Source organism: Oncorhynchus nerka, linkage group LG14 (assembly GCF_034236695.1).
Source record: "Oncorhynchus nerka isolate Pitt River linkage group LG14, Oner_Uvic_2.0, whole genome shotgun sequence".
Lineage (NCBI taxonomy): Eukaryota > Metazoa > Chordata > Actinopteri > Salmoniformes > Salmonidae > Oncorhynchus > Oncorhynchus nerka.
Window position 1 is genome coordinate 38,500,752 of NC_088409.1, and position 24,495 is coordinate 38,525,246.

Below are 24,495 nucleotides of genomic sequence, written 5' to 3' on the forward strand. Positions count from 1 at the left end.
GCGTGCTGTCTGCTGAAATAAGGAAGAGAACGAGGCAACTGAGCAGTGGAGGGAGAGAGAGAACCGTCTTCTTTGCACAGCTTTTCTCCAAATTCTTAGGAATTTCAGTATTCATTTTCAATAGACAACTGGAACCACCGTCCATACATTTAGCTTAAAAGGAAAATCCTACTTGTATTCACCTTGTTGGAACTGCCTTTCGAACCTATAGCATTTATTTTAGCCGCTAGCTAGATAACGACGTTGTCTGTCCATCGACACATCGAGGTGAAAACTTTGGTTTACAGTTTTTAGGCTAGTCTAATTGATTAATTCGGTATAGTTATCAATCGAACTACGTGAGAGTTAAGCTTTTATGCACATTACATTTGTCTGTCGGTAAGAATTCATTTAGACTATAAGCTGACTTCCTACAGTGTTGAGTAACGTTAGATTTGAAAGAAACAAAGCTCTGTTCTAATTTCCAGTTTGGACTCGTTGGCGGGGCGTTGGTTTGTCTGTTCGTGAAAACATCGCATCGGGAACGACGTTTGCCAGCTTGCAACTAATCCAACTGGGACGACTAACGTTAGCATCCTGCACGAGTTAGTTAATAGAAACGCGTTTTCAATCGTTGCAAGTTAGCTAGCAAACCAAATCAACGTCAGAAAATGGCCAATAGCATCGAGGCAGTGAAGCGAAAAATTAAAGTTTTGCAGCAACAGGCGGATGAAGCCGAGGAAAGAGCTGAGACTTTGCAAAGACAGGTTGAAGAGGAGAAGCGGTCAAGGGAACAGGTAACGTTGACATAACCTTCCGGCGTCTGCCAACGTTAGGCCTTGAATAATCCAGTTGCTATGTACAGGTTTTTAGCTAGGTAGCTAGATGCATTGATTTGTGATGCTATGTCAACTTTACAGTATCGTTTGAACTGAACCCCCTAGCCAGTTGGCTGGATAGCTACCGTTAGCACCTATTTTTGTCTGGTTTCTTCAGCTGGCTCAGTCCAATAGTCTCATTGGAGGTGAAAGAAATGTGACAAATTCCAGCTAAATCAGCTAGCTGGAATTGGGCGTCTTCATAGAGAGTAGACTCATCGTGGATATAACCAGTTTTATCATGGCCATTGTGTCATTTTTAAAGTAGTCAACTGGGTGGGGTTTCCTATGGGTTGGGAGAAATCAGATTATGATAAACCCATTGTATTCAAATTGGGTCTTATGGCTTGTAAATGGATTTAAGCTATAACAGCCATCTAGAGGCCACAATAAATGAATGAGACAATATTTGGTTCAGGACTCCAGCACTACAGGTGGCGGTAAAACCTCCACTATTAGCTTTCTATTTTTTTTAAAGACAAGAAGAAAAGTGACAGTGGATTTGGTTTCAATAGATGCATAACTGACTTGCCTTAAAGTTTTTTTAAGAACATTCTTATTTACAATTGTTAGTAAACTAGGGTTGTAACCTTTCACACTACCAATTAAGGGACGTATGGTGGCGTGCCAGTGCACGGTGCCACGGCTGTGTGGGTATGGTGTTGTGTGAATGAAGTGTATGTTCTTATTCAATTTGAAAGGCAAAAATAAATTATATTCAATTTAGTCTAGCTTTACTAAAACTGTATAATTATGTAAACTTTTGTGACTAAACCTCAAAATAAATTATCAAAGAAATCACAATTTGGACCATTACAGCAAGAAATAACATTTCAAATGCGAAAGAGGGGCATGAGTCACTCACCAAGTCTGCATTTTTCCATGGATATTTTTTGATGCTCTTGACTGATTAAAGCTGTCTTTTTGCATAGACAGAGAAGTCCTTACATGACAAGTCACAGTTCACAGATATTTGAAGTTCATTTTTGATCAGGTCTGTGCAGCATCTGTTTCTTGAGTCTCACCATTTAATGGTCATCCGAGAGAAAATCTGCTCTACAAAGGCATTTGAGCCTGGCACACTGAGGACAAATGAGACAATCCTGAACATGTTGATTAAGTTGGCTTTCCCTAGGTTTGGAAAACTGCCACCCACTTCTCACTGGTGGATTATGTAGTGCCCTTACTGGCTTTGTGTATTTCCTCCCAGCTAGCACAAAACTCTTCATAGTTGGTCCATACTGACTGTCTGTCATTTTGAGGGCAACCACCACGCTCCAGGTCAGTGAAGGAGAGCTCCTCATAGAAGCAGATCGGTTTCAGTTTCACCATTACTTTTTCTGGTGAGAAATCAAACCACTTGTCAATGTATGTAATGACAGTGTCATAGAACTTCACAAAGTCCTTTTGCTGCTTGGACCTTGGTGCTGACAATTGTTTGTCCCATCAGCTGCTTGGTCTGGTATTCAAAAAAGCTGTCCTGTTTCTGCTGAATCATCTTCATTTTGGACTTCCTCAAGTTGACATTGGCATTGTCTTCTGCGTAGGCTGTGATGTCTAATATCCAGTTCATGCTTTTCCAGACAGTTCATCAGAGCTTGATGTAAGCCATTTGCAGTTTCATCACTGTCTTCATAAGTCAAGTAACTTGCACTGCACTCCATCAGATTCTCACGCACACTGGAAACATATGTCTATTTCTCTTGTTTGAGGCATCACTGAGAAATACACTGGCTCACCTTTGGTCGGGGACAGATCATAAAAAATATCCCGCACAGTCTTTGGTCCTAAAACATTCGTTGTAATAATCTCAGCTTTTGCATTTTCAAAACATTTGAGTCATGAAACAAAACACTGTTAAGCTTAACAAGACCGCTGGTGCTGTTGTAGCTGAGTCTGTGTTTAACCGTATGGTACACATGCAAGGCTCCACTTGCTGATATTTTTGTCTTTCCGCATTAGACACCACGAAGAATGCACCGATATTGCTAGCACCTTTAGCAAGTGTGGCTGCCTTGTGCATTTCTGTGGATGCATGCTGAGTTAGGTCATTCTCCCCTCCATGGCCAATTGAGAATTCCCGACGGCATAAAGTACAGACAGCTTTCGAGTCACCACTGACGGGCTTCACCCACTTTGTTTTTTTTTGCTTCCCGTTTGTTGTACTGGCAATTTTTTTTATTGCAGGGTTATCCATATTTCCTTGATATGCCAAACTGACTGAACAACAACAGAAATTACTTAGCAGGGTTTGGCGTGTTTACTCTATACTGTGATTGGATGAATATACGGGACAAAGCAATTTAGCCCAATATAAGGGACATCCCGGCTAATACGGGATAGTTGGCAACTCTTAAAACAACCAACCCGTCTATGGCGCAGCCCATGCTGTCGCAGATGCAGCATGGCACAGAGACAAAGATGGGTCCTTGATCCATCTCTATGGATGTCCTGCATTTCCAATTATCTTAAGAATAATTGTTCCCAAAGGTCTTAGTCTTTCATTGAATGGATGTTTTACTTGTGCAATGCTATTTCCAAGATGAATGTTGGTCAAATGCTTTAAATAGTTTGTATTTCAGTTGTCCCTGTATTTCCCTGTTCACTGGAATTTCAAACGTTTGCCTCCTAGGCTTGGCCCTCAACTTGCCAAATTCCTCCTCTCTAAGCTCACTAGTAGCTAGTGATGTAAGCGCCTGGGTTGCCACACAGTGCAACATGTATTGCGGTTTTATGGCGCATTACTTTGGCCCAGGCCCCAGTTGTAATTCTATGGTTAATTTGGTCACACGCAGATGATACAAGCATGTCTGTTTTCTCCTTTCATCCCATGATAAAACTCCTACAAGACATGAATGCTGTCACTGATATGAGCTCAGTGTCTTTTTCAAGGAGGTACACAAGTGTTACTGTTATTTGGAGCAAAACAAATGCAACACAGTAACTGATTGGATATAAACGGCTATTCAAGAGCAATTGACTGAAATAAATGGCCTAAACAGTGGAGTCATTTTTCAATGAGAGAGTCTCTTGGTCTACAGTTATACTCTAGCACAGAGGCCCGTGTTGAAAGCGGGTGAGACAGAGCGTGAGGCTCCTGTGGAGTCATTCTATTATGGTGCACAGGAAGTGTGGTTGCCAACTGATTGTGGTGGGGCTTTTTTTGCCACTGCTGTCAGAGGAAATGACAACTGATGACTAAAAAAAGATGTTGGTTATGAGTCGCGTGTGTGTCTTACCTAGAGGAAGACAACCTGACAATGAATGTTTGGCCCTTCTCCCACAGAATAAATCATCAGGCCTAGTCTGGAGGAGTTGTATCATTCCACCTGTCTGAATCAGCCTTCTGGAAGTCAACAGTATTCAGAAATGCTACTATTCTACATGCGCTACTCTGAAGACTCGGATCATGTTGCATCTTGGTCAATAGGTGTACAAACACTAAACACCACCAAGCTAACTAGACGCCTCATTCTCAAGTCTAGAGCTGAAATGTCTCTGCGCTACAGCGTTCTCCATAGAGGAATTTGAAGGTGCATACGCAATAATCTAGGAACCATGGCTGCAAAATACCACCTCCAGAATGTGCTTGGTCAGACCGGAAGAAGCTAACTAATAGCACTCTTGTCTTTGGTGACAGAAAGCTATTTCAGGGTGTGAGGGGGTGCCGATTTGCATATCTCTATGGTGCTGGCCTACGTTGGCAAGAGGCCCATTTCTCGTGAAGGCTGTCAAACACTTGCATGCCAGTGCCATGGCAACCGGTTTGACTGCTCCGAAGTCGTTCTTTCATGCAGCCACAGCAGGTTGCCTGTGGTTGTTGTGTGTGTAGTAGGGGTAGTTAAGGGTTGCCGTATACATCTACATCTAAAAGGTGCTGTGCTTTCATTGCTTAATGCTCCCCTTCTGTTTTCAGTTTGGTGCTCTGTCTCAATATTGCAGCGTTATATTTACATGGTGTTCATCTGACAGATGGTCTTACCCAAAGCCATAGAGGAGAGCTTGTGGTTTCAACCTAAATGGTTCTGATACTATTTGCAGACATGATTCCATGGCTGTCATGCTAGCGTCTCCTGGCCAGTATTTGTAAACATAGTGGCAGCAGCATCATGGTGCCCAGCTCTATAGTCAGTCAAACGCTTTACCCATTTATGATTTGTCTCATCCAGATTTACTAGATGGTACATGCATACAATTTAGCAACTTAACATGGAGGTACTACAAGTAACAGACAGTCCTAATCTTCAATGTGCTTCACAGTATATACTGAGCTGTGTCAGTGTTGGCCTCCTTCTGGTCCATCTTCTGATCTGGCCATCTGGTTGTGGCTATCTAAGGCTTAGTAAGCCTTCTATCCTTCTCTCACTGCTCTTTGTCTTCCGCTTGCTATTTCTCTGACACCGCATTTTTCCTCTGTTCCAAGGCATGGAGAGTGAGAACAGCCAGGCTACTCTCTACAAGGCACTAAAACATTTATTCACTCCAAGTGCTTTAACCTTTCCCTCATCAGTGCATTTTCTCTCTCTCCCTTGTTTTTCCATACCCGACCCACCCAGGGTAGGCAGCACAGTCATCTAGGCTGGTGTGCCTAATTAGTGCCATTCATGGCCATGGAGACCACTGGCATGTCTAACCCATACACCAGCACATCGGTCAGAGATTTGCTGTGTGCGTTTAGTGTATCCAGCTCTTATGGTGATGAAATGTGACGGGTTGGTGTCCATTACAAAGACTCTGCGAGCACACAGGTTCCCAGCTCTGTTCCAGTTCTGTCGAGAGTGCTGCTTTCTCTCTCACCCACACATCCAGGCTGCGGGAGAGGTGTATCCTTTAACAGGCCCGTGTGTGTCTGAGTATAACTGCCGGTTGTTATGTCATAGTAACTCTCACACTACCAGTGTTATGTGATTGTAGGCCACGTCTGTAATCCTTCTCTATATCAAAGGCTGAGGTGGTGTGAAATATGTCCTTATCATTTAAAGGTACCGGTATGTCATGATGTGTTGTCTGTTTTGGAAGAGGTGTCTCAAATGGCATTTGTGAGCTTAACATAACTCTCTGTCCACATCCAGGCTGAGGCTGAGGTGGCCTCTCTGAACAGGCGTATCCAGCTGGTTGAGGAGGAGTTGGACAGGGCCCAGGAGAGACTGGCCACCGCTCTGCAGAAACTGGAGGAGGCAGAGAAAGCTGCAGATGAGAGCGAGAGGTGTGTGCGTGTGTTTTGAAGGGGTGGAGGTGGGGCGGTGTTCTCAGTCTTCACCGGGTCACGCCACTTCCTGTTGTGGGACAAGGTCATTGATGGGTGTGAGCTGGAATTAGCCTATTTGAGGGTGTACCCTGTGGATAATTTGTCTATATATGCTAGGATACTTTCTCACATACAAAGATGTCAGGGGGCAGTGTGTATCAGTGCCCCTCCGATCTGGCCTGCATTATAGGGTCCTGACACCACATATCAGCAGAAGAGAGCTGTGGAGGTAGTTTGCCACCAGACTATACAGAGATGTGCTCACCTGTTTTTCTTCTTCAGTATTTCCTGTGCCGAAAGCTAAGGCCTGCAGTACACTGTGTAATATGGTAATTAAGGCCAAAACACTTTTTTGACACTCATTCCTTGCCCTCTCTCTACCTTAGGGGTATGAAGGTGATTGAGAATAGGGCTTCCAAGGATGAGGAGAAGATGGAGATGCAGGAGATCCAGCTGAAGGAGGCCAAGCACATCGCTGAGGAGGCCGACCGCAAGTATGAGGAGGTGAGCTGATCAGAGCCCCCCCACACCAAACACACGGTCACACATGTAGAACAAGGCTCTGGTGTGGCTTCTGAAGAAGTCTTGGACCGTGTGTCACCACTTTCGTTCTCTCATTCTCTTGCTCTTATCAAATGTTTCACTGCCTTTCTACCCCTACAGGTGGCTCGTAAGCTGGTGATCATTGAGGGTGATCTGGAGCGTACAGAGGAGAGGGCGGAGCTGGCCGAGGGGTGAGTCGCTTTCTAACATACTTGATCAATCTCCCTGTACCTCTCCGCTACAGTCTTACACTGCATCTGCTTAAGCTGATAGCAGAACACATAAAAACACCCACCGGTTCCATCACTCTTACACTGCAGAAGTAAGTTTAAAGCCACAATGTGTTTCAGCCACACCTTTTGCATGGCGTTACTTAACTGGCCTCAACACTGCTTTGTCTGACTGCACGATGTATTCACTCTCGTCACAGTAGGAACTGCACACCACTTATGTCACTTAAAAAATAAAATAAACTTTTACATGTTTTGAAGATTTGTTACTAAATGTTAAACTGGAGGTGTCTTTACTATGCAACCGAACGATACTGTTACTTTTGCAATTACCTGTAGTATAGCTGTAATAGGAAATATATATTCAAATGTCTGCTAGCACTAACTTGGACTAGCACGCTAATCATTAGTGTAAAAATGGGAATGATGTAACAGTACCATGACAATATCCAATCTGTTCTCCCCCTCTCCCCATATGTATGTACCTGTATGTATGTGCCTGTTGTATGTGTCCTGGGTTTACCATACCGACATGTCGGTTACCATTTTCTTTTCCCCCTCTATCTTGTCTTTCTCGGTCCTTCTCTTTGTTCTGCATGCGCTTCCGTGTCATGTGACCCCCCCCCACTCACTAACAGCAACGCCCGGAGGTTGGAGGAGCAGCTGAGGGGTTTTGACCAGTCACTGAAGAGCCTGCAGGCCTCTGAGGACAAGGTACCACCCCCCTTTCTCCCTGTTCTTACCAACTACAGGACACAATGGTGCCTTATGGGGACCCTCAACTGGTCTGACTGGGGTCTTCATTATAGGCATCCATAAACATAACCCCCTGAACCTGGTTTATGAAAACCAGGAATGCACACAGTCCTCCTACCCTCGCTAACATAAAGTCCTACGTTTATCTGGCTGCACGACTAACAGCTGTAATTGTATAGCTGCTGCCTCCGCGATCCTTTCCCCTTCTCGTGTGTGCTCCTTTTCACTTCTCCTTCTCTCTCAAACGCTCCGCATACCATCCGCATGAATTGACCCGACCTACAGGCGCTCCATAATCCAAGTTTAGTAAGAGTAGTTGACCACAAACAAGTCTGTTTTGTATTGTTGAGATATGATTTAGTTTGTAGCAGAATGGCCGTGGTCTGGGTCCCATTCCGAGGTTAAAGTCCATGCCTTTCTCTCCTTGTTTTTCTTTGTAAATCTCTCCGTCTGTTGTCTCTACCCCACCCTCTAATTCCCCTGTTCATTGTTACATGTCTTTTCCTTGCCCCTCACCTTATCCATTGACCTTTGTCCTCATTTCCCTCACTCCCTCTTCCTCATCCCCCTATTCCCAAACCCTGCCAAAACCCCAAATGAACTGCAAAAAAAAACTAAATACTGCAGCAAATGTGCCGAGTTGGAGGAGGAGCTGAAAAATGTCAGCAATAACTTAAAGTCCCTGGAAGCCCAAGCTGAGAAGGTAGGAGGGAGGGAGGAGAAACCCTGCATGCTTTTTGAACTGAATGTAACTGCACCCAGGCCATTCCTGGAGACAACTACAGCTACACCTAAAACCCTCCAAAGCCTTATTGATCTGAAATTAGTTGCTGGTGAATTTCTTTAACTACAATATGATTACCATAACCCTGGATGTTGTGCATAACCTGAATTTGAAGTGTTTGGTGTCCTTTTAAGAAGGGATAAACCTAGTTTTCTGTAACGTTTTAAAAAGCATGTGTACTGGTATATGCTACATAATGCTTGACTTTAGTCCAAAATGTCATGTGTAATCAACTTACTTAATTTATCAAAGTAGAGGCAGACCTGTTTGCCTTGTAACGGTGTCTGGGTTTGCGTCCCGCCCATAGCCTCAAAGTCAGTTTAGTTTCAGACATCCCCCAGAACTTGGTTTGGTTCCTGCTCATGTAACCATGTAATGCAAAAACAAAAGTGTTGGAGAAGAAAGTAAAAGTGCAATATGTGCTATGTAAGAAAGCTAACGTTTCAGTTCCTTGCTCAGAACATGAGAACATATGAAAGCTGGTGGTTCCTTTTAACATGAGTCTTCAATATTCCCAGTTAAGAGGTTTTAGGTTGTAGTTATTATAGGACTATTTCCCTCTATACCGTTTGTATTTCATTAAACTTTGACTATTGGATGTTCTTCTAGGCATTTTAGTCTTGCCAGTGTAACAGTATAGCTTCCGTTCCTCTCCTCGCTCCTCCCTGGGCTTGAACCAGCAACACAATGACAACAGCCACCACATCAAAGCAGCGTTACCCATGCAGAGCAAGGGAAACAACCACCCCAAGGCTCAGAGCGAGTGAAGTTTGGAACACTATTAGCACGCACTAACTAGCCAGCCATTTCACTTCAGTCACACCAGCCTCATCTCGGGAGTTGATAGGTTTGAAGTCATAAACAGCGCAATGCTTGACGCACAACGAAGAGCTGCTGGCAAAACGCACGAACGTGCTGTTTGAATGAATGTTTACGCGCCTGCTTCTGCCTACCACCACTCAGTCAGATTATATGCAACACAGGATATGCTAGATAATATCTAGTAATATCAACTATGTGTAGTTACCTAGTGATTATGATTGTTTTTTATAAGAAGTTTAATGCTAGCTAGCAACTTAGCTTTGCTTACTGCATTTGCGTAATAGGCAGTCTCCAAGTGGAGTGCAACGAGAGAGGCACGTCGTTATTGTGTTGGAATAGTTAAGGTTGCAAGATTGGGTCCCCCGAGCTGACACGGTGAAAATCTGTTTTTCTGCCCCTAACGAGGCAGTTAACCCACTGTTCCTAGGCCGTCATTGAAAATAAGAATGTGTTCTTAACTGACTTGCCTAGTTAAATAAAGGTGTAAAAATTTTTTTTTTTAAATGCCGCCCAAAAATACAGATTTCCGATTGTTATGAAAAACTTAATCTGCCCTAATTAATCGGTCGACCTCGAGTTCTAACTAAGGCGTTTCAGGGCAGGGGGGGGGAGTCTGCATGGTGGTTGTCTGCTGTGGCGTAATCCTTAAACACTTCTAGATTAGAGGCCACACCCTGACTTTGCAGCTGCAAGAATGCATACCCCCTCCTGTAAATCCCCCCCAGGGTGATGATACTGTACTGCACTACACCAGTGCTGTGTAGCTCAGAGAAAGAGGCCTTTTCAGCAAACTCCCATTGCCAAACGAGTGTCTGCCAATGATGTCATCCGACGAGAGAAGCCGGTTTTGTTTTCATTCTTCTCCCACCCAAACTCTAGCTCCATTGAAGCTGCACTAATGGACTGTTTTTCTCTCAACTTCCCAGGCATGTTGAGTCACACTCAGTCTACACACCTCTCCCTCATTCTCTCAAAAGCTTGATGAGCCCATGCCTTCCCACTGCACTGTTGCAGCTCAGTCCGCACAAAGGTGGTAGTGAAGATATTTATAACTAACCCAAGATAGTTCATCTGTGTCGTTTACAGTGGGAGCAAATTAAGCATAGTGGGTAGAACGAGCAAGGAGGTAGGCCAAGCACGAGCTAGCAAGTTCCTATTGGTGCGTTGACGCATATTTCCAATAGGGAACGCCTTCGCTGAAGTGCGTGTGTGCACAAACTCAATTCGACCTTGCACTCCTAAACAATGCAATTAAAAAAAAAACTTTGGCAAAGTATCAGTCTGAAACTTAGTGCATTGTCTTTAACAGATTCTAGATTTGGGGACCAAAATGTCAGCCCAGCTTCACCTAGTTCCATCCTCACTACCCGTGACTGGACTTCCTCTCGCCACCATATTTTGTGGTGAGAACATTCTAAACGGATAGCCCCGTGACATGTCTGGGTTACCCCTTCTGTCTGGTGGAGTTTCGATCAAACTCGCACAGCAGCCACATTTTAAAAGCTTTTGACCAGACTGAGTACTCAAGAGATGAGGAATAATACGTATCAGTTTCTCCTAATTGTAGGCCAACCCACTTCCCAGGGGGTTTCTTTGCAGGTCAGTATCTGTTTCTCATTAGTCGCAGATGTCGCCCCTCCCCCCCACCCTCTTAAAAAGAAATATATATATATTTTGCATAGCACACATCTGCTAGAGGCTTCCAAATGGCTGTGGTCAAAGGCACTGCATCTCAGTGCTAGGGGCGTCACTACAGACCCTGGTTCGATTCCAGGCTGTATCACAACCATCCGTGATTCTGAGTCCCATAGGGCGGCGCACAATTGGCCCGGCGTCGTTAGGTTTTTGGCCAGGGTAGGCTGTAATTGTAAATAAGAAATTGTTCTTAACTGACTTGCCTAGTTAAATAAAGAGTTGGAAAGATGTTAGGGAGAGACAGTTAAATGGAGTGCTGTTGTAAGTCCTAGTTAAGCCTACCGGCTACCTCTGATAGCTGAAAACACATTAGAATTATTGTTTTAAGCTTTGTCATTTTCTTGTCGCTCTGGCTCCACTAATGTGCAGCGTTGATTCGACTCTTTCTACTACATGACACAAGAATCCTGTCTGTTCTATGTGAACGCTCTGTGCTGTCCTGAATAAGCCTGAGGACTCCCTAGTGTTCCCAACGTGTGATTATCTGATTGGCTTTTCTTTCTTCCTCCCCTTTTGTCCCCTACAGTACTCCCAGAAAGAGGACAAGTACGAGGAAGAGATCAAGATCCTGACCGACAAACTCAAAGAGGTGAGATTCCCCGGAAACGTCTATCATGAAGCTCTGAATGGATGACTGATGCTGTGATATGTGCCTGTATTGCTGTGGTGGGGGGGTTTAATGAACTTGTGTTACTTTCCCATAGGCTGAAACCCGTGCTGAGTTTGCTGAGAGATCAGTGGCCAAACTGGAAAAGACCATTGATGACCTTGAAGGTAGGACTCTCACTCGCCATATTGTTGCAGTTCACAGTACAGTTATAAGGTGTTATAAACTGTACTCTCCTGCTTGTGCCCTCTGGCTTTGTCTTGTACACCAAGGGGGGATGGAGAGCATCTCTCCTCATCCCTTTCTCCTCTCCCCTCTGTGCGCCCACAGATGAGCTCTATGCGCAGAAATTGAAGTACAAAGCCATTAGTGAGGAGTTGGACCATGCCCTAAATGACATGACCTCCATGTAAATACTAATTTAGATGCCTGTTGTGGTGTGGGTTGAACTGGAGTGTGCTATCGTGTGTTAATAACAGTATGATTCAGTAACCGTATGCAGACTGTCATAAGAGGATGGATCAAGTTGAGTTGCTAGGGAACTATTGTAGTGGAATGTGCTCTGGTAGCCTTTGGCTGTTTGTACTGGAAAATGTATTGAGGCATAGCCTACCATGTACACACACTTCCATGCATCTACACCCATGCACACATTCCATTTTATTCTGACTAGGGATCGGCACATTGTAGATACAAGCATACGGTAGCTACAAGTAAATCTGCAGTGGTAGAACGTTTCCTCAGACCTTGAGCTTTCCCCTTCACCCACTTCTGCAATGTAACGGATGTGAGCTGTCACCTTGGCAACGGCACAACACAAGGCACGAACACTGATACTTTATGTAGATATGGCTCACATGCTGTCACAGGCCTACTTATCCACATGTAAATGTGGACACAAGTTCTCTTTTTATGGATATCAATGCCTTTGACTAGTCTAGCTCAGGGATTCCATTTGGAACTATTGGGTTGCAGCTCGTGTGTATGTTGGGCGATTTCTTTCAGTCTAATTATATTACAAGTGTGAGTATCCCGGGGTTCTACTGTAATACACTTAAAGGGCAATTCCACCACTTTTTAACATCCATCTCCAGCACCAAACCGGTGTCTACATATGTGAAAACAGCGTGTTTCTATGAACATTTTGAATAACTTAAATGTGCTGCCTTCACATGTTGACACTGTTATTGTGCTGGAGATTATAAAAACCAGGCTGAAAAGTGGTGGCATTGCCCTTTATTAACTCCGGTCACGCTTGGTGTGTTTTGGATTTGCATGGATTACAGGTTTGCTGTGAGTTTACACCCCATGACGACAACCATGGTGTGTCAGTATTATTTTGAAGTGTTAAATTGCCATTGCTCCGTCTCTATTTCAGATAAATTGGACTCGTTAGATTTCTGGAAAACCCGATACACCCTGAATTCAGTCTGCCTGAACTGCCACAATGGTTGCGTGCTCTCTCTCTCTTTTCCCCCCTTTCCTTTCTAGATAGAAAGAACCATACCCTCCTCCTAGTCACCTGTGCCTGTCTCTCCCTTTCTCTCTCTCATCTCCCTTTGTCATTGGCCCAGTTGCGGCCAACACGCTGGCTGAGTTTCTGGGTTACTGCCTTTCTTATTTTCCACCTGTCCTTTCCTATCTGTACTACACTGCTCGCTCTGACACTCATGTTCACACTCTGTATTTGTGACTGTCTCTCTGTACCTAATGAAGAGGGGGAAAAGAATGCCATGGCATTAGTCTCTGTTCACTGCTTTTTGGCTGTCCACACTGTCTGGGCTTCATTGGTTTCACATCACCAGAGGTTGGTCAGTATCTGATGCAACCCCCCTGAAAATAAGTGAGTAGGGGGAGGTATTCTGAGCAAGAATTTTATCACAAGCATTGTGGGCACAGTAAGTACTTGAAATCGTTATGAATGAATGTTTGGCTAGAGACACACACATATTTTTTAAATATGTCCTGGTGATCAAAGAAGATTTAGTCTTGCAGACCAGGTTTGTGTAATCCTAGATTACAGGTGTGGAACAGACCCTTACCTTTCTCTCACATGTTCACCCTTCTGAGTCACGTCTGATAAAGTGACCCAAAAGAGGAAAGCTCAAAACAGATTTGCAGGTGAATTATTATTGAAACTGTGCAAATATTGTATTTTTAATGTGACCTGGCATCAGGAACGTTACTACACGTTTATTTGTAGATAAATTGACTCATCCTTGTTACTAAAGCAGAAAAGCCTGTAATAGTGACTAGCTCAGTCAGCGTTGGTATTCCAAACCGTGTCAGTACGCACAGCATGGTCATTGTACAGCTAATGCTACAGTAAGTAGTTAGACAAGATGCCTAAAATGGACTATTCAATGACATCAAAATGACATGCCTGTGGTTGCACAAAATGAGTCGCATGAGCCGTGACTTGTCTTAATGCAAGATATTAACTTGGTAATTGTTGACTTAAGTCTACAGAATTCATTACACACCCATAACTAAATACACAGCCTTTATTACAACCTTGTGTTTGCTATCTTGACACCATAGCATAATTATAGCCAAAGAAGTCACAATCTTCAGTAGTGCCATTTTGTATAAAAGTACTGGTGAGATTTTTGAAATAAAGACCAATGAATTAATTGTTTTAAAGGTTATTCTTAACATCTGCAGTTTGAATAATTAGTCACCCCACTACTGTTTTGGTGAAGGGATGAGGCTGGGCCTCCCGAGTGGCGCTGTGGTCTAAGGCACTGCATCGCAGTGCTAGCTGTGCCACTAGAGATCCTGGTTAGTCCACAGGCTGTCGCAGCGACCGGGGGATCCATGGGGCGGCGCACAATTGGCCCAGCGTCGTCCGGGTTAGGGGAGGGTTTGGTGTGCAGGGATGTCTTTGTCCCATCGCGCTCTAGCGACTCCTGTGGTGGGCTGGGTGCATGCACGCTGACGAGGTTGCCAGGTGTACGGTGTTTCCTCCGACACATTGGTGCGGCTGGCTTCCGGGTAAGCGGGAATTGTCAAGAAGCAGTGCGGTTTCGGGGGACGCGCACGACTTTCGCCTCTCCCGAGTCCCATCGCTGCAACTCCTGTACGGACAAGACTAACTACCAATTTGGATACCACGAAATTGGGGAGCAAATGGGTCATAATAAAATAAAGGCGGAGGCTGGAGAAATGACACCACTTTCAGAATCATATTAGAGAGCGATGGATGTCAGGACTGGCCATCCATGATATAAAAATCATAGTTTTAACCATGTTTTGAGGCTTTAATGGTTATTTACAATGGCATAAAACATGCTTATATTTTGGGTTCTGATGAGGTACGCCAGCTGTACCTCGCTCACGAGGCATTCATAAGTTATGTTCTTCAAGAATCAATAGGTTTAGCCTATCAATCTTAAGTAGACAATGTAAGTAAATTATTACCAAATGATTCGTGTTTCCATTCAGGGGAGAAAGACTGCCCCCCCCCCCTCCCCTCATGTGTAAATAATAAATCATGGTACCAATAATTGCTTCTAATACACCAGATGTATGTCCTTAAACTGTTTTTACAAAAAACGGTTAAATCGCACACAGGATAATTTAGTTGCTAATGGCAGCCTGCCAGCCCTGGTCGGCCTTCGACTTGAGATACTCAATGGGTGGGCAGCACTGAGCTAGCCTGCAACGTCTCTTCCTGGACTAGCTCAACTGCGCATGTTTCAATGAGATGCCATCTTAACCGACTTAATTTAACTTCGATGCGCTATTGAGTCTTCATAGAAATTAATTTTTTCACGATTGATAGCTTTGTCCATTTTTTTAAATTTTTTTTTACCTTTTTTGGTAGGCTAGATGAGAAGTTCTCATTTGCAACTGCGACCTGGCCAAGATGAAGCAAAGCAGTTCGACACACAACACATGGAATAAACAAACATACAGTAGAAAAAGCCTATATACAGTATGTGCAAATGAGGTAGGGCAATAAATAGGCCATGGTGGCGAAGGAATTAAACACTGGAATGGTAGATGTGCAGAAGATGACTGTGCATGCATGTACCAGTCAAAAGTTAAGGCACACCACCTCATTCCAGGGTTTCTTTATTTTGACTATTTTCTATGTTGTAGGATAATAGAAGACATCAGATCTATGAAATATCACATGGAATCATGTAACCAAAAAAAGTGTTAAACAAATCAAAATATATTTTAGATTCTTGCCTTGACAGCTTTGCACACTCTTGGCATTCTCTCAACCAGCTTCAACTGGAATGAAGGAGTTTTGAAGGAGTTCCCACACGCTGAGCACTTGTTGGCTGCTTTTGCTTCACTCTGCGGTCCAACTCATCCCAAACCATCTCAATTGGGTTGGGAGATTGTGGAGGCCAGGTCATCTGATGCAGCACTCCATCACTCTCCTTCTTGGTCAAATATCCCTTACACAGCCTGGTGGTGTGTTAGGTCATTGTCCTGTTGAAAAACAAATAATAGTCCCACTAAGCGCAAACCAGATGGGATGGCATATCGCTAAACTTTCCCTTCCTGTGGCGGCCCTCATGAGCCAGTTTCGTAGGGCTTGATGGTTTTTGCGACTGCACTTTAAATTCTTGAAATTTTCCAGCTTGACTGACCATGTCTTAACCTGTTATGGCTTTAATCCCGATACCGGAATCGATATGACAACTACCAGTGAAAATAGAGGGCGCCAAATTCAAACCACAATCTCATAATTACAATTCCTAAAACATACATGTGTCTTTATATAATTTTAAAGCTCTTGTTGTTAATCCCACAAGTGTCTGGTTTCAAATAGACTTTTCAGCCAAAGCAATACAAATGATTGTTAGGTCTCTACCAAACCACAATAAACACAGCCATTTTCCAGCAAAATATAGCATTCACAAAAACCAGAAATAAAGAAAATGAATCACTAACCTTGAATTATCTTCATCAGATGACACTCAGGACTTCATGTTACACAATACATGCATGTTTGATAAAGTTCATATTTATATAAAAGAAATCTGAGTTTACATTGGCGTGTTAGATTCACTAGTTCCAAAAACATCAAGTGATTTTTGCATAGCCACATCATTCAACAGAAATAGTCATCATAAATGTAGATGATAATACAAGTTATACACATGGAATTATAGATATACCCCTCCTTAATGCAACCGCTGTGTCAGATTTCAAGAAACTTGACTGAAAAAGAAACGCATGCAATAATCTGAGACTGTGCTCAAAAGTAAAAACACCACAGCCGCAAAGATGGCGTCAACATAAACAAGAAATTACATGATAAATATTCCCTTACCTTTGATCTACATCAGAAAGCACTCCAGGAATCCCAGGTCCACAAATGTTTGTTGTTCGAAAATATCCGTTATTTATGTCCAAATACCTTCTTTTGTTAGTGCGTTTTGGTATACATATCCAAACACTAATTCTGGTCAGCGTTATATCGGACAAAAAGTTATATTACCGGTCGAAGAAACATTTCAAACTAAGTACAGAATCAATCATTAGGACGTTTTTAACATATAGCTTCAATAAAGTTCCAACCTGAGTATTCTTGTCTTCGTGAGCAATGGAACGCAAGTGACTACCATGAGGAAAAAGTGGGATCACATAATGGCTGCTTGATGGACAGCTGATATATTCTGCTCTCATTCACTCCCACAACAACATAGCCTTATTATAATTTCTATTGATGGTTGAAATCTAGTGGATCCCCTAGGCAGTGCAACATCATTCATATCAAGGGGATTTCATTGGGGACTCTGGTGAATACATACAAGCTCTGATTTCTGACTTCCTGTTTTGATTTCAACTCAGGATTTTGCCTGCCAATGAGTTCTGTTATACTCAGACATCATTCAAACAGTTTTTGAAACTTCAGTGTTTTCTATCCAATAATAATAATAATAATAATAATAATATGCAATTATTAGCAACTATGACTGAGCAGGCCGTTTGATATGGGCACCTTTCATCCAAGCTACTCAATACTGCCACTGCAGCCATAAGTTAAAGTAATGATGGACTGTAATTTCTCTTTGCTTATTTGAGCTGTTCTTGCCATAATATGGACTAGGTCTTTTACAAAATAGGGCTGTCTTCTGTATACCACCCCTACCTTGTCACAACAGAACTGATTGGCTCAAACGCGTTAAGGAAAGAAATTCCACAACTTAACTTTTTAACAAGCTAACCGTTTAATTGAAACTCATTCCAGGTGACTACCTCATGAAGCTGGTTGAGAGAATGCCAGGAGTGTGCAAAGGGTGGCTACTTTGAAGAATCTCAAATAATATATATTTTGATTTAACACTTTGGTTACTACATGATTCCATATGTGTTATTTCGTAGTTTTGATGTCTCAACTACTATTGTACAATATAGAAAAATAAAGAAACCCTTGAATGAGTAGATGTGTCAATGTTTGACTGGTAGTATGTAGTCATTGTTTCCATCTAGTGCACCATGACTGTGCTACTGCTAGTTATAAATCTAAATAAGGTGGCTACAGAAATGTAAGCAGAAGCTGGCTGAGTGAATGCATTGCTAGCTGACTTTGCTAGTATGCTTTTAAATATTTTTCATGTTCACGCCAGCGACGATTATGGGTCTCCCTCCAGTTTAGGCAACGTTGGCTAGTAAATTACCGCTCTAAAGTTGTGATGAATACCAAATAAAGCTACACGTTGAGAAACGTAGAGATAATAGCCATACCAGCATATCAACCAATATACTGTTAAGTAGTCCTATACAGTTGAAGTTTACATACACCTCAGCCAAATAAATGTAAACTCAGTTTTTCACAATTCTGGACATTTAATCCTAGAAAAAATTCCCTGTCTTAGGTCAGTTAGGATCACCACGTTATTTTAAGAATGTGAAATGTCAGAATAATATTATTTCAGTGTTTATTTCTTTCATCACATTCCCAGTGTGTCAGAAGTTTACAAACTCAATTAGTATTTGGTAGCATTGCCATTAAGTTGTTTAAAAATGTTTCGGATAGCCTTCCACAACTTCCCACAATAAGTTGGGTGAATTTTGGCCCATTCCTTCTGACAAAGCTGGTGTAACTGAGTCAGGTTTGTAGGCCTCCTTGCTCGCACATGCTTTTTCAGTTCTGCCCACACATTTTCTATGGGATTGAGGTCAGGGTTTTGTGATGGTCACTCCAATACCTTGACTTTGTTGTCCTTAAGCCATTTTGCCACAACTTTGGAAGAATGCTTGTGGTCATTGTCTATTTGAAAGACCCATTTGCGATAAAGCTTTAACTTTGATGTCTTGATGTTGCTTTAAAATATCCACAATTTTCCCCCTCATGATGCCATCCATTTTTTTGAAGTGCACCAGTCCCTCCTGCAGCAAAGCACCCCCACAACATGATACTGCCACCCCCGTGCTTCACAGTTAGGATGGTGTTCTTTGGCTTGCAAGCCTCCCCCTTTTTCCTCCATAACGATGGTCATTATGGCCAAACAGTTCTGTTTTTGTTTCATCAGACCAGACAACATTTCTCCAAAAAGTACGATCTTCATCCCCATGTGCAGTTGCAAACCGTAGTCTTGCTTTTTTATGGCAGGTTTGGAGCAGTGGCTTCTTTGCTGAGCGGCCTTTCAGGTTGTCGATATAGGACTCATTTTACTGTGGATATAGATACTTTTGTACCTGTTTCCTCCAGCATCTTCACAAGGTCCTTTGCTGTTCTGGGATTGATTTGCACTTTTCGTACCAAAGTACGTTCATCTCTAGGACACAACGCGTCTCCTTCCTGAGCGGTATGACGACTGGGTGGTGCCATGGTGTTTATACTTGCATACTATTGTTTGTACAGATGAACGTGGCACCTTGAGGCTTTTGGAAATTGCTCCCAAGGATGAACCAGACTTATGGAAATCTACAATTATTATTTTTTTCTGAGGTCTTGGCTGATTTCTGTTGCTTTTTCCCATGTCAACCAAAGAGGCACTGAGTTTGAAGGTAGGTCTTGAAATACATCCACAGGTACACCTCCAATTGACTCAAATTATGTCAATTAGCCTATCAGAAGCTTCTAAAGCTGTTTAAAAGCACAGTCAACTAAGTGTATGTAAGCTTCTGACCCACTGGAATTGTGATACAGTGAAATAATCTGTAAACAATTGTTGGGAAAAAGTGACTTATGTCATGCATGAAGTAGATGTCCTAACTGACTTGCCAAACTATAGTTTGTTAAAAAGAAACTTGAGTGGTTGAAAAGCGAGTTTTAATGACTTCAACCTTAGTGTATGTAAACTTCTGACTTCCATTGTAAATTTAACACTTGCTGTCCCATGCAGGCAGTACAAAACTAAACCTGTTCATAGCGAGCAAAATAAAAAACCTACTGTTCTACTTTCTTGGACTTGTTTCCTTACTAGCACTGACTTTGCTGATGGCTGCTTTGAGGAACGTTTTTACTGACTTGTTGTTGTACCTCACTACCTTAAGTTGACAGGCCTGACTACTGTATTGCTTTCCTGTCTGGTCTACCCAAGAAAGCCATTAGTCAACTGCAAAACAGACTGCTGCAGCACGGGTACTGACCAAGATGAGACTGAGAGCAGACATTACCCTGGTTTTAAGGTCTTTGCACTGGCTGCCTGAGTTTTAGAATACATTTTCAGGTTCTATTGGGTTTGCAAATCAATCTGCCATCGTTCACCCCAATACATGTCAGACATGCTTTTAAGTAATGTACCTAGTAGGGTCCCTCTGGCACTGGCCTTTTTAACTATCCCAAAGTCTAGGACCAAGATGCATGGATAGGCAGCCTTTAGTTATTATGCCCCCAGCCTTTGAAATAGCCTGCCAGAGAACCTGAGGGGTGCTGAAACTGTGGACGTATATTTGATATCTTAAACATTTTTAGCTTAGCTTTTCCTTAGGGTGCATTTTAGTTGTCTTTTTTTTTTAAATCTTGTTTTCTGTAGTAAATATTTCAACTTTTATTATATATATTTTTTTATTTTGTAAAGCATTCCATGTCTGAAATGTGCTGAAGTAAATGGTTTGATTTGAAGTTGAATGTTAAGTGTCTCTGGATAAGGGTGTCTGCTAAAGGCTGCTAGAAAAGTGTAGCTGACAGGTCAGACTTGTTTTATTAAATGTTCGAACAGTGTGAGTGATCTCGTCATGCCAAATGTCTGTCAGAGAAATCCGGCCATACAATAGCTCGGGCTGTGTTTGTTTCAGTGACTTATACTGTAGTTAAATAGGGAATCTCCAACTTCAATATTTGACCAGGTGCTATACCGTCTTGTGGAGTTGCAGAAATAGATGTCCTACATCTTCTGTCAGCTACAGCTGAACTCATTCCTTGTTTATCCTTGACAGTTATGTATGTGACTTGTTTTCAAAGTAGTCATGTACTGATTTGACGCTATCAGGAGGTTTTGTCATGTGGATTGACATGGTTTATCCCTTGGCGTTGCTCCACTATAGTGTAGTACACCTCTTACAAAACTCAAACACCAATTTAACATCTCAATGTCTTGCCTCCTACATCCTCATCTCACCACCAGGAGGATCCTTCGCTTACCTTCATTCTTTGTTTTGATTTACAGATGCGCTAGCCAACGCCAAGGAGGAGAATGTCAACATTCACGCCACCCTGGACAAGACCCTGGAGGATCTTAACAGCTTCTGAGCGGCTACTGGACCTGCGGCATGGCCCCTCCACCACCACCTCTTACTGCTCCACCCCCTCACCTCTGGCCCTGTCTCTGTCTGTGCTGGCTGACTGTTTAGCAGGGGGTGGGGGGGTTGTTAATTGTTTTTGGTCACGTTAGCACTTTCTTCAGTCCACACCTAGCCAAACGTTTCTCCCCAGTAGACCAAATGGCTGACCGCCTCTCCCACATTCCACCCCAGTATCTGCGGATGCTCTCCTGATGAGCATCTCTTTTTCTTTTTTTTTTTTAGCTTCTTCATAGCATTCTTTTTAGTCTTAAAAGGGCAACATTAACATTTACTCAAGCACCCACATCTTAAGTGTTTCACAGGTTTCTAATATTCACATTCCAGCTTAGGTGTGTGATTTGTGTTTTTGAGGCCATTCCTATGATCTTTCTTTGGATGTTAGTTGTAAGCGTTTAAATACATTGAGGTGCTTCTCTCCTGTTCTGATAAGAACCCTTAAGGGGATATTTGGTGTCCACTGGGGTACATATGAAGGTGGCGAGGGTAATAACTCTTACCTAATTATGTCTCCCTTTTGGAATGGGACCACCATTTTGATCATCAACTCGCCCTCTGTTATCCCCATCTGAACCACTTGCCCTACCAACGTATCGCCTCAAACTCTTGTCCCCCTCTAACCACTCACCTTCTGCTGGAACATCCTTACACAAGCACTGCATTTCTACTGTGCCAATGCCCAGAGGGTCCACAACTATGCTACCTTTTGTCAAGGATTTTGTGTTAATTTACAATTATGGGCTGGGGGATTAACATGTTTTTCTTATAAGGGAGAAGTGTTTTGTTTAGTTGCATGACATGTTTTTGTTTTTATCTGGAGTCATTTTCCAAAAAGGGCCATTGTCACAAGTTACTGTAAACTGTGTTTTTTTTCCCACTTCCAGTTTACTACTACCCCCCTCCCCCCAAGATCAGGAAATTGAATTGTGAATGAGTCGTGGGTCATTGAAGGGATATAAATGTCTTATAGCTTCAGACAGAATTGGATGCAGATATTCTAGCCAATTGCAGCCTTAGTCCTCTAGGCTAATTGTTATTTTTTTTCCAATAAGATGATGTAGGGGAGGGGTGTGATCAGCCAATCACTACGCATTCCACTGCCAAAATGGAAGCATAGGGGCCAATGAATAGGCAGAAGGGACACAAGGGTATTATCTAGACTTCTTATCAGTATAGACTATTAAACTATTTTTTTCTGAAAATTAAGTGAACTGCAAACATTATAATTAATAAAGAAATAAAAAGTAAAGTATTGCATCAAGTTTAACTGGAACTTTTCACTCAACACTATGGGTGTAAACATTGTTACCAGTAATGTTTTGATTGTAATCATGACACAAATGGACACACTTTTTAAAAATAAAGAACCATGATTTGTATTGACATTCCAATTTTTGTATTGTTTTTTTTTCAGTTTGATACCACTCCAATTTAGGTGCTGCTACTACCTCCATGTCTACTTTAAAATGTTTTATGAACTAACACTTACCCTGCTATTAGAACATTGATCATGTCTGTGTCTAGTACATTTTAATTATGTTGAATGGGTGTGCAATGCAGTATTGCACTAATTTTACCATGGGTAATCCAATCAAACTACTCCTTGGTCGAACCCACATTCAGACTGCATCATCTATTCCTGCAGAGAGAGAGGGTGTGGTGTTGAGGTATTGTATTTCTCCGAAAGTGAAGAACATATCACTAATACTATCAGTGTAGGTATTGCACCTGTTGTGAACTCCCAGCCCCTCTCCCTCCGTGTCTCTTCTGAGTCCTCCACCCGAACACAGCGAGACTGACTAGGATACTCCCTCCAGAACCACTTCAGATCTGACAGATGTCATGTGTCACAATCTGGGGCACAATAGAGATTAGAGAAGGTATAATGGTAGAGGACAATCCATGATGCTTCAACTGCTCATCAGGTAGGGCCTTTTTTTTTGTCATGTTCACCAACTCTGAATATGCAGATGGTCAGTTTCTAATAGCAATTAAGACCTGACTCAAAGACTTGCGCTTGACATAAATCATATATGGCGGGACTTGGCTTGTTTGTTTCTCCATAACAGTGGGTCAATTGAGAATTTTGTTATCTTACCCAGATAGGCTGGTGGGCTGCCTTGATGGCCACACGACAGAAGAACCCTGGGTCCTTCTCCCACTGCTTCTCACCCCACTGGATCATGTCAGCACGGTACTTCTCCTTGTACTCACCTGCTCCCATACAGCTCATCAATGTCCAATCCATGGTCCTGTAGGCATAGTGGGTAATATAAGGAGGCAGTAGTGGTAGTGTTCCTCCATTCACTCGTAGTGTGTATTGTAGACCAGCTGGGCATGCAGGCTTTTGTTCCTGCCCAGCACTTAATGTCTGATCGATTAACCTCATCAAGGTAAGATTATCTGAATTAGGTGTTGTATTAGCTGGAACACAAGCCTGCACACCGAGGATCGGCCAGGATGATGTAGCACAACTGTACAGAAATACCAACCTGTGCGTATTGCTGTTTGAGAGGACCCGAGATACGCAAGATACAGCATACATCTGGACCTAGTCTGATATAAATTATACATGAACCACATTGTTAAACTAATATAACATTTGATAGAGTATACAATTCAGCGATAATAGCTTTGACAAATTGGTGAACAGTATGCCAACAGTCAATAGCACCTTTTGTGAATCAAATCCGTCACGTAATATTTTCCAGATTTGCGTTTCCCACTAAATAAAAGGATGAGTTTGGGTTCCACTGTCGCCATCGAAAAAACGTTGCAGCAACCAATTTATGTGTTTTATTTTTGATACAGAAGAGCTAGCCTCTTCGTTTACACATTAACCGTACCACATGCATTATGGTTGGTTGAGCTACAGTAATATACACATAACAAGCGCCATATAATTATAACATTTGCTTATGTGATCGAATTTCTTCGAGAAAAGTACATATTTCAACATTTTTACAACATGTAATTATTTATTTTAAGATATAGTCATTCTTATAATTCATCAACTTTAAAAAGATGGGCAAACATTGGTTAAAAACTGTCATGCAAGGTTTACGGTAACAGATCGTCATCATATCATGGACCTTACCATTGACATGCGGAAATAGGGTGATCATATGAAATATAAAATATTTAATGGTTTCTTTAATGACGACAACATCAAATTGAATACGTGAATGAAAAATAAGAGGGATATTGCACTAATCACGAAAGAAAAAGTGTTAAAATAC

At 42.4% G+C, this 24,495-nt stretch overlaps 1 protein-coding gene and 1 long non-coding RNA gene across 4 annotated transcripts; one reads left to right on the forward strand and one right to left on the reverse strand.

Moving 5' to 3' along the window:
• LOC115140998 (tropomyosin alpha-4 chain-like) lies at nucleotides 1-22,647 on the forward strand. 3 transcript variants are annotated; one of them, XM_065000053.1, is made up of 9 exons: nucleotides 2-267; nucleotides 468-776; nucleotides 5,930-6,063; nucleotides 6,492-6,609; nucleotides 6,769-6,839; nucleotides 7,517-7,592; nucleotides 11,462-11,524; nucleotides 11,640-11,709; nucleotides 21,124-22,647. In XM_065000053.1, exons 2-9 carry the CDS (start codon nucleotides 651-653, stop codon nucleotides 21,204-21,206), a joined length of 741 nt encoding a protein of 246 aa, XP_064856125.1. In that variant the 5' UTR covers nucleotides 2-267; nucleotides 468-650; the 3' UTR covers nucleotides 21,207-22,647. The 3 variants fall into 3 exon arrangements, with proteins under 3 accessions (XP_064856126.1, XP_064856125.1, XP_064856124.1); XM_065000054.1 differs by lacking the exon at nucleotides 7,517-7,592 and adding an exon at nucleotides 8,262-8,337 and having other exon boundaries at nucleotides 1-776; XM_065000052.1 differs by having other exon boundaries at nucleotides 2-776.
• On the reverse strand, nucleotides 21,804-24,100 carry LOC115140999 (uncharacterized). The gene is made up of 3 exons (XR_010458458.1): nucleotides 23,931-24,100; nucleotides 23,749-23,812; nucleotides 21,804-23,508 (listed from the first exon to the last, which is right to left on the reverse strand). It is a non-coding gene; the product is annotated as an uncharacterized LOC115140999 (long non-coding RNA).
• Nucleotides 24,101-24,495: the final 395 nt, after the last annotated feature.